Below are 10,914 nucleotides of genomic sequence, written 5' to 3'. Positions count from 1 at the left end.
GAAGTTTGAACCTTCGCAACCCATACCCGCTAGTATAACAGTATCACATTGATGGGTGCTAATCTTTCCATTTGAAAAAAACGCACTCAAATAAATTTTTAATTTTTTTAGTGAACAGTTTAATCTTTAATTGGCTGTGAAATCGTTTTGGTGCAATTTTTTTCGTGCAATTTTTTCTCGCATTTTTTTTCTTTTTAGCGCTCTCTACGGAGTTATAAAAGAATCTCTCAATGATTTGAATTGATACATAAAGTTTCTATTCAGCTTGACATTTTTTCTTTTCAAAAAAAGCATTTAACTTTGCCCTGTCGCTCATTTCTTGTCGACTTGTTGCCAAGTCGCTATGAAGAAGAGTCACATGTTTTCTTTCTATTGAAGTACAGGTTAATATCTTCTTCAGTATAATTTTTTCTGATGCCATTTTGATTTGGTTATTAATTGAAAAATGTACAACGCGTTTTGGTCGTAATCAATATTTGTAATTATATGATTCTTATCGCCCTCTTTTCTTTCAGCCATATTAATGTAGTCACAGGTCCCATCGGCTCTCTAAGGTAGATTGTTTTATTCATTTAGTAGCTTTTTGATCGATATGTTGATAAGTTAATTTGGTACACAATTAAGTAAAAATGTAGATGAGCGGCGTCGGAAATTTATGTGCGAACGCACATCACCGAGACTCGTTGTTTGGATATATTTGCCCATCCCCAACCCCCCACCTTAGTGGGGATATAGATTTTGCATCCCCGTTGCACATGTACTAGTTTCTGCACAGTAACGTGCTATAAAAACAATAATTTTCGGTAAGTGGCGAGCATTAAAACATTGGGGCTTGGAACAGATTCAATTAGGCTTTGAATTATTTGAATTATTAATTGGAAATAGTGTCCCCAAAACCAATTTGTGAGAATGATGGCACACAATAAGTGAGTATTTTTTTCTTTACAAAGACTGATCTTGATAATAGCTTATCATAAAGTCCTCTATAATGAGAAGATGCCATTCAAAACCCATTTATTTAAGAAGGATCAAATTAATTAGCCATTGTGTTAGGCTTCTGAAAAGGCAAGAAGAATCAGTTAAAAACCCTTAAAATCTAGTGCTATATGTCAATTTTTTTGTCGAGGATAGCGGGAACAACGTAATTACAACTTAAAAGACACGTTTTAAATGTTGAAGTTATTAGCTTTTTGAAGAACGGGGAAGTTTGAAGTTTCTTTTTAAGTAAAACTGAAGTCTGTCCATGATACCTTTTTGTATGCTTTACCGTACCATAAGAGGGTTATAGTGGCTGCTGATCTTTATTTTGATAAATCAAATTTGCTGATTAGTCATAGAGGTCAAACAAATTGATTCGATAAACTTTTTCCAAAACAACCAGACTCAGAAACTACAATAAAAACTACTGAGATTTTGATTTGAGCTCACAAAGCATGAGTTTTGTTCGGTTGTTTGTTTCTGGTTACATAGACAACATAAATTCGGTGCCCTGATTTTTTAAAGAAAAAAATAGAATTTGAATATTTAGCATGGAGGTTTACCCTATGGGCATGTTCTAGTTTCTGCACAGTAACGTGCTATGAAACCAATAAAAATTGGTAAGTGGGGAGCATTAAAACATTGGGGTTTGGAACAAATTCATTTAGATTTGGAATTATTTGAGTAAATAATTGGAAATAGTGTCCCAAAACCCATTTGTGAGAATGATGGCACATGATAAGTGAGTATTTTTTTTAGAAAGACTGATTTTGATAAAAGCTTATCATAAAGTCCTCTATAATGAGAAGATGCCATTCAAAACCCATTTATTTAAGAAGGATCAAATTAATTAGCCATTGTGTTAGGCTTCTGAAAAGGCAAGAAGAATCAGTTAAAAACCTTCAAAATCTAGTGCTTTATGTCAATTTCCTTGTCGCGGATAGCGGGAACAACGTACTTACAACTTAAAAGACACGTTTTAAATGTTGAAGTTATCAGCTTTTTGAAGAACGGGGAAGTTTGAAGTTTCTTTTTAAGTAAAACTAAAGTCTGTCCATGATAGTTTTTTGTAAGCTTTACAGTACCAAATATTTAGCATGGAGGTTTGCCCTATTCACAGCTAAAAATGTGTTTATACAAAGAATCTTCAGTACAAAAATCTACTAAATGGAGTAGTAATTTCCCAAACCTACTGTTCTTAATTCGACTAACGGTTCATACCAAACCCTTCGTTCTATCCCAAAATGATCCGTTTTGAGGCGCAACAGGACTGTACTCAATCGCCAATATCAAAAATATGTTAAATTATGTTTGGAATTCCTCTCTATGTTTTTTGATACCATATGTCATAAGTTATGTTTATACCAAATGGATTAAGTTGGTGACTCTGAGACTGAGCATTATACCAGGTCTTCAATTTAACTAACTAGTTAATCGATCAACCAATAAATTTAAGCAAGATAGTAGATGGCGTGAAAGGCTCGTCGCTGATCACTCAAGGACCCAACCAGACGAGTATTAACCAACTAGATAGAACGTTAAGACACTTTCCATCAGGTACTTCTGGTTACTATAGGCCGTTTTAATTGTCTTCTTGGTTCACCACTCCTTGCTACATGAGTTGACCTAACTCGCCAAGTCTCCTACGAGCAGGCAGTCCTGCCCTCAGAGTGGCTTCACGATATGGTCTCCTGGAAGCGGCTCGGCCAATTGTTACTCTCAGAAATCAATGGTCTTGATGTTGTTCCCAGCCTCAGTGCTGTCCTTCGGTGTTGTTACTTAGTCTAACCTAATTATTAAGGATGTGATGTGAAGTTACTAACTCCGTACAATTGTACGCTTTAATATAGAAGAAAATTGAAGTTAATTAGCGATTACCTAGTTTTGATGAATACTAGGTTTCGTTTCCTGTAGAACAAAAAGTTTAGGTTTCCTATTAGCGCCAAGTAGCGAAAAAAATAGTCTATACTTACTTAATACCGGTTTTAATTTCTACTAAGTTAAACAAACATGTCTAGAAAAAGAAAATTGTTGAAAATTTGATAAGTTAAATTAACAAAATGTATATTTAACCGAATACAATCATTTCAAACAAATATTACAAGTTTCGGTACCGCGACCGAGGTCTGTCATTTCACTCGTCGAATCGAGTTTACGCCGCAAATTAGACAATCACAATAACTTAGTTATTATAACTTAGCTAGTTTAGTCAGAATGGTATTGTTGCAAAAATGGACAAATTTGAACCGTATATATACTGCTTATCTATGTTTGATTACGATAATTTAGGCTAATTTCACAAAAAACTCCTTATCTTTTTGGGAAAAAATTCGGAAACTCATTCATAACTTTGATAACATAAGTCCCTAAAAAGTGTTTCTACTCCTTTACTACGTGTGTGAGATTTTTTTGGTAGATCTATCATAGAATCTTGATCAAAATCAATATTTGCTTATTCAACCGTTCGCCTTTGTTTAAGTGTCTTCACGGTTGTTATCTTCGTACTGTTTCAAATTTAGAATTTGCTTTTATGGTGAGAATAATTCAAAGTTACTATTAATTTGGTTCTTTTCCAAAAACGCTGAAGTTCAACTTTCTGTTCCTTCAAAATGAACGTTTTGTAAAGACCGAGCAGCTTTTTTCTTCAAAACTTATTCAGGCTTGAATTTCTAGTGCTTGTTTTTTAGGGCATGAGATGGATCAAATTACATTGATGTCAAAATAAACGGTTTTTCTAAGGAAGGTGGAAGGTCGCTCAATAGAACTATGCAGAACAACACTATAAGGAAAATGACTTAGTACTTAAGTATTTGTTCATTTAATTTGGGTTCAATCAGGACAGAATTTTAGAGCAAGACTGTGATTTTTCACCTATTGCTACTCAATGTTTTTAACTAATAGTTTACTACTTTCTTACTGCAGTTTACTGTATTTTCTACGAGGGCGTTGCCACATTCCCCAGTTATGGCGCTCAACTTGGTCAGTGCATTTTTGGCTTATGGCAAATTACTTTCAGTCTTTTTCAAAAGTGTTTTTTTCTTTGCGAATCCAAAAATCATCAAAGTCTGTAATTGTAATATGAACGACTTTTATGATAAATTTTATTGGAGAACTGACTGTCCTCAGCTAAACATAAGACGTATAGTGTATACAACCGATGTGAATTCGTTAGTTTTAGTGCGTTTATGTCAGTGCTTTTGTTTGAAATGCAGCTAAAATAACTCGAAGTGATCATTTGACCTTGATAACATGTCTTTGATCAGGACAGACTGTTTCACTGTTTTTGCACTAAGCCTGTATTAGGCTCCTGAGAATTGATGCAGAGGGAAATCTATGAAATCGCAATTCTACAATAGGCATATCTTTTTTCTTCCTTTTGTATTCTTTTCTTCTTCACTTTAAAAATTTGTCGCCAGAATATGCGAGTCATTTTCTGCGCACAAATATAAAGATTCAGCTCTTAAACCCTTGTTAATGTAAGGCTGTTACTAGCTAGGGAAAACCATTTTAGTAAAATCCGATATTGTTTTCGTTGGTTTTGCTTCAGCCTTATTGGACTACTTTGCTCCACATTTTTCTACTGCTAATTTTGTTCAATAAAAAATTCTTTACTTGCTTCAGAAAGTATATTATCTAAATTTATCTAAAGCTTAGCAATTTGCGCCGAGAATTGTTCATGTCATGTTCAAGTTTTTCTGGAAAATTGCACAAAAACTAAGGCATTTCAAGCTTTGCTCGAATTATCATGATCTTGCATGAAATGGCGTATCAAGGTGTATCAAGTTTCGTTTCCCTGCATGTATAATAATTATGTATATGTTTGTAGGAAACTGAGAAGTGTTCCGAACATGTTGATGGTGGCAATGATAGTGAGTGACATTCTGTTCTTGCTCAACATGCCAGTCAAGATGGTGATCCTCTCCTCATTTGGATGGGTGCTTCCAGGCATATTTTGCAAACCATACCACTGGAGTCTCGTAAGTCTACTTTACTATTCTAATTAAGAATTGTTTATTAATGGAGGGGGTGTGTCAAAAGTACCCTACGTTCTATTTTGTCTACCATAATCACAATTTCTACTCGTATACTGGTACATTAAAAATTACGCATACTTTAAAGTTATTAATTTTTGTATGATTATTGAACCATTGAAATAGAGCTAGATAAGACCTTTTTGCAACGTATGATTTGACTTTTTCTAGACCAGTTGACCACCTTTTACTCGAAAGGTAAAAAGTCACATGATCATAGTTCTGAATCAGTACTATTACCATTGCTTTCCCAGTGCGGACTTGAATTTAGATTTAAATCCTTGATAAACTAAATTTGACCATTGTAGCGTCAATTGCCCAAATTGTCATTTTTATTACCCAATTTCACTATTTTAACGCAGTGATGTCATCTTTATACCATCCAGACGGCTAATACATCAAAACCATGCTTTGATTGGTCACGTGAAATATTTGAATTTGAAATTTGATCAGTCGAACAAGACACAACAAAGCAGACAGCGTTGAGTTTTCTTCGTTACGGTCTTGTACCATTCTGATTACAACAAATTTATAATTTAACAATGTTTCCGCTTGGTTAAATCTATCCTACAAAGTATATATTGATGCGGCAGAATTCAATAAAAATGTTTTAAGCCCCGGAAATTGATTAATATTGTCCAGACTTAGAAGCACAGAACGGAGGGTGAACTTATTTTGGGTCTCTCTTTGGACAAGAACAGAAAAATGAAAAGCAGATATTGGTTTAGAACTGTAAATAGTATTAATCCAATAGTCATATGTAAAAAACTTGTTTCAAACAAAAGTTTAAGCCCGCTTATATGAACTTCAAAACAGCAATTGTCAAGCAAGAAAGTGTAGAAGCAAAAAATACTATGGTACCAAAGAGCTACATACTGCATAAATTTTGCTTTGAAAGCATAATTCGTGCTTCGTAAGCATGATTTGCGCCAATGCGTGAAAAAAAGGTCCGAAGCATAAGTGTTTTAAGAAAAAATTCATTCTGATTTTCTCCGCTTAAATAGAAAAGATAGTTGAACAACTTTTTCCTTTCACTATTTGCCAAACGCCAGGAGAGGTCGGATTTTCCTGGAGGAAAAGAAAAAAGAGAATTGAACTTGAAGTATACAAGTATGTATACAAGTGTTACCTGAAAGCTCCCCAAAAAATTGTAAACGATGTTTTAAAAGATGCAAAATCTCACTGAAGAGTAATAGATTCACCCATAACGCTGGACAAGAATGAAAGCCGTCCAGCGTTATGGGACGGCACTAATTCTTGATACGATACAATTTCGTAGTACAGTAGACGAATTCTCAAAAAAATGATGTTCTAACAAAAATTTGAGATCGGACGAGCTCATTTGAGATCTGAATCCCATCAAAAAATTCTGGGCAATTTGGAAGAAATATTACAAAAACTAAGTTTTTTGTGAAAAATTTAGTGGAAAAAGTTTCCCAGGTTTCGAACGAAACTGACACGGATGTCGCAAAAAACCTGTTTGAAAACAATACAAACCATCTGCCAGACGTTAAAAACGCTTCAAGTGTAGAGTCGCGCTAATGGAGAACAAATTTGAATTCAAAATGTTGTATTTTTTGAGGTTTGTATCGATTTTTAGAAAATCTTTAGATGTACGTAGCTTTTTGATACCAGAGTTTTATTAAATAATGATCTTTAATTGCATTTAACCTCATTGAATCTCATTAAAAAGAGAATTTGAGTTGTTTTAGAGAAAATGTTAGCTGCAAATATTCCTATTCTGCGCCATTTTAGAGAGATTTCCTGTTGTCTTGAGAAAAAGTGTTCATAGCGCAAAAGCTTAAAATTGATAGAGCGAAATCTTTGAAATAAAAAAAAGCGAAATTCAGGAAACATGATTGTAATGAATAGTGCTTTTCCTAGAAAGATTTGATGCAAAAGATATAAAATTTACAATAATTGTGAAAAGGTGCTCAAATAAATGGATAAAAGACACACAAAACTATCGTGTCTCTGTTTTTCGCTTTTTTAGTATCTGAGCTGCTGTTAAATCAAAATTTCTCTGCATATATTTGATAATAAGGCTGAGATATAGTCAGGAATTATTTCAAGAATGAATGCGCAAAAAAAACTGTCGTATAGTCCACTTCGAAAACCCCTGACAGGACTCTTTAAAAAATGTTATCGAAATCTAGCTAAACTTTTTGTAAAGAAACTAAAAAGACTTGAATAACAGCTGCATATTTAAAAAAATAGATTTGATTTTCAGTACCAAAACTTCATGAAAACATTTTATGGAAACAAAAGAAAATTCACGTGAGACACAAAAAACTGAAAATTATTGAAAAGATGTTTTGAAAGTGTCCTGTATTCAGCTGGTAGCTTTAAAAAATCCAAATCCGTTTTTTGCTGATATTATAAGCATAAATTTGTCAACATTGATAAAAGAACATTATGTTTGCTTTTAGCTGATAATATGAACTAAATGCTCCACTTTGTCGATCAGTTGTTCTCTGCCACACTTCGTAAAGGCACAAAAGCAATATGGTCAAAACACGTTTTAACCGAATTGAATAATAAAAAAATCCAAGACCTTAATAACTGGGCTGCTAGAATATCAAAGAATTTTTTTGAAGCAAACAAAAGATAGTTACGTTTATTCCTAATGAAACATTAGCCAACTCTTCTTTAATGAAAGTTTTCTATTACTATAAAAGACGTACAGGATCTTTACAACAAACACATAAATAATTTAGATAGGATTAGATTCGAATTGAATTTCAAAACGCTGAAAAAAAAGTACACTGTTTAGTACAATCAGCTTTTAAGAGACTCTAAAGCAGGTCGAAACCTGTCGATCGATATCTCTTTTTGGGAAATGAAGCATCACATGTAAATTTTATTTACTGACCCCTACCAAAATCGTTTCAAATTGAATTGTTTTCCTTGTATGTTATTATCCCGACGTGTATGCCAAAAGCTTGAAAATTTTTTCAGATAGCGTTATTAAGTTTTTGAATACTATGATGTCTAATTTTGCAAAAAATGAAAACCTTAGACACTAGCGTTACAACCAAAGTTTTCCTATTGTTTGTTGTCGATTTCGCGAAGAGTTTAAGCTCAGATTTCTAACTTCTTTAGGTAAAAGTTTTGCTAAATCCAAATTGTCGATTGTATTATTCTAAACATAGTTTGATGATTTTTGTCTAAGAACCTTGGAAAGCACCTTAGCTACAACATATAGAAATTCCTCTGCGTTTAAAATTTTTAGGTCTTTTTTGATCTTCGAAACGTTTTCGAAATTTCAAAGACCATGTAATTTGTGACCGATGTATTGTTTTAAGTTCATTTATATTCGCAGTGCTATACACTAAGACTCCATTTTGCAGAATTTTTCGAACCTAAGTTTTGTACTAGAGTACAAGAGTTGCACGACTAAATTTCTTTTAACACTGTAGAAACAGTTTAAAACTGTTGATTCGTTTAAACCTCTTTGTCATTTTTTCTTCATATTCTGTAAAAGACATTTTTTGGTCCGGAGAAACAATCGAAAATTTTAATGTTTTTGTATTTATTATCGATTTTTTAAAATTTTTTGCTCAGAGCATGCTCGCATTTTTTCCAGATAAAACATATTTAGTTGCAATGAATTAAAAAAAATTTGGCCTCCAGAAAATAACATCATTGCCTTAGGTATACTTGCGGCTACTTTCAATTGTAAAAATTTAGTTGGCTGTTGTGGGTCACTGAAGATAAACGTTTCACGTGAAATTCTGATCAGAGACTATATTTATATGAAACACTCTGCTTGTGCCCATTTCAGTTTGAGAAAAATTATTAAGAGACTACATTTATTTGAAAAAAAAATCAAATCAGATGTCGCATTGACGTAGGGCAGTCTAATTAAGCAACGTTCAATTTGAGGTCGTTCTAGCCAATATTTTCAGACCATTTCAATTTATGAAACTATGAGCTGACTCCATTTTGGTTTTGAAGAGACTGATCACATACCATTTTATTTGGTGACATTCAGACCAATTTTGTGTGGCGGACTGAACACACAAAATTTAATTTTAACATGAGATTCTGATCTGAGACGTTGGTATGGGACACTCAAATTACAGAACATTTTAATCTGAGACAGTCTGATCAGACATCATTTTGGTATAAGACAGTCTGTCTGATCAGTGACCGTTTTGCATCGGACAAGCTGATCAGTTGTATAGGTGGTGACTTCTGTTAAACAGTAAGTAACGTAAATTTTACCTCAGTTTTCCCTGATTTGAAGGTTTTCATCGATTTCAAGCACAAACCACACAAAAGCACAAAGACACGCACACAAGCGCACACGCACACCAACACACACACACACACACACACACACACCCACCCAGCCACACACACACACACACATGGAAAATGATGTGTGGGTTAAGAGTAATGTTTAATTAGGAAAAGAGCAGTTATTTAAAAGAAATTTGAGAATGTAATTTGATTTCTCCATCCGCTCCTTTCCTTCCCTCTCAAACCCTTCAAAGGGATTTGCTTGTGGATACAATTAATAGATTTTCCGATTTCGCGTTTCCTTCGTTCACGTTCTTTTTTGCAGCTTTTAACCCAACTTGAGAGAATAAATAATTTAAAGTGTTTGAAGGAAATTTAATTTGTCTCACCTAATCTACAACGACGCCGTGTATAAATTAGCTTAACTTGAAAAAAGGGAGTAAAATCAGCGACCTCTGATTTTCTTGTTTACATAACAAATATCGAAGTTAATTTTGCTTGTGGTTCTATGCTTATTTGTGCTTAATGCTTTCAACAACATACAGCAGAAAATGCAATATGAATTTTTTTGTGAAAATTACAGATTTGGCTAAATAAATACCTCAGGTATTCTCAAGATAGGTACAGCGTACAAGATATGGGTATGCAATTGAAAAATCTGTGCATGTTGCCAACATCAAATCAAGAAATGTAAAACTGATCCTGATCACATAAAATTGTTTAAAGTTATTATGAGCATAAAAATTTTTTATATCTTGTCGAGGTGTTTCAAATTTTAGGAGAAAATTGAGATCTTAATTTTACTGGCAAACGGTAAGTTTAAGTCTACTTTCTGTAGGCAGCAAAAAAAACTTCCCAATTAACTTTTTGTAATAAAAGTCGTTAGTTCGCAATAAGCACTAATGTCAAATTAACTGATCCGGTATATTATTAAAAACTTTTATGTGCTATATAATGCTTGGTCGACAATATGCAAATATAAAGACATCATCCTTGCAAAAATTATTAAGGGACCATTCTTTATCTTCCACTCCTGTTGTCTTGAGAAAAAGTGTTCATAGCGCAAAAGCTTAAAATTGATAGAGCGAAATCTTTGAAATAAAAAAAAGCGAAATTCAGGAAACATGATTGTAATGAATAGTGCTTTTCCTAGAAAGATTTGATGCAAAAGATATAAAATTTACAATAATTGTGAAAAGGTGCTCAAATAAATGGATAAAAGACACACAAAACTATCGTGTCTCTGTTTTTCGCTTTTTTAGTATCTGAGCTGCTGTTAAATCAAAATTTCTCTGCATATATTTGATAATAAGGCTGAGATATAGTCAGGAATTATTTCAAGAATGAATGCGCAAAAAAAACTGTCGTATAGTCCACTTCGAAAACCCCTGACAGGACTCTTTAAAAAATGTTATCGAAATCTAGCTAAACTTTTTGTAAAGAAACTAAAAAGACTTGAATAACAGCTGCATATTTAAAAAAATAGATTTGATTTTCAGTACCAAAACTTCATGAAAACATTTTATGGAAACAAAAGAAAATTCACGTGAGACACAAAAAACTGAAAATTATTGAAAAGATGTTTTGAAAGTGTCCTGTATTCAGCTGGTAGCTTTAAGACATCCAAATCCGTTTTTTGCTGATATTATAAGCATAAATT

The 10,914-nt window shown here is 33.2% G+C and overlaps 2 protein-coding genes across 2 annotated transcripts in view; one reads left to right on the top strand and one right to left on the bottom strand.

Moving 5' to 3' along the window:
* LOC142340315 (ciliary microtubule inner protein 5-like) overlaps nucleotides 1-24 on the bottom strand; it is a 44,047-nt gene extending 44,023 nt beyond the window's left edge. Inside the window, exon 1 of the mRNA XM_075390889.1 lies at nucleotides 12-24. Within this exon, the coding sequence (XP_075247004.1) occupies nucleotides 12-24 (13 nt within the window). The remainder of the gene's footprint in view (nucleotides 1-11) is intronic.
* Nucleotides 25-1,706: 1,682 nt separating this feature from the next.
* The window catches only part of LOC142340314 (gastrin-releasing peptide receptor-like), a 92,580-nt gene continuing 83,372 nt past the window's right edge, over nucleotides 1,707-10,914 (top strand). The window contains exons 1-2 of the mRNA XM_075390888.1: nucleotides 1,707-1,720; nucleotides 4,805-4,955. Coding sequence (XP_075247003.1) covers nucleotides 1,707-1,720; nucleotides 4,805-4,955 — 165 coding nt within the window. The remainder of the gene's footprint in view (nucleotides 1,721-4,804; nucleotides 4,956-10,914) is intronic.

The sequence above is a fragment of the Convolutriloba macropyga genome, chromosome 5 (assembly GCF_964194025.1).
Source record: "Convolutriloba macropyga chromosome 5, txConMacr16.3, whole genome shotgun sequence".
Lineage (NCBI taxonomy): Eukaryota > Metazoa > Xenacoelomorpha > Acoela > Convolutidae > Convolutriloba > Convolutriloba macropyga.
Note: the sequence above shows the minus strand (reverse complement) of the source record. Positions and strands in the feature narration are given on the sequence as shown.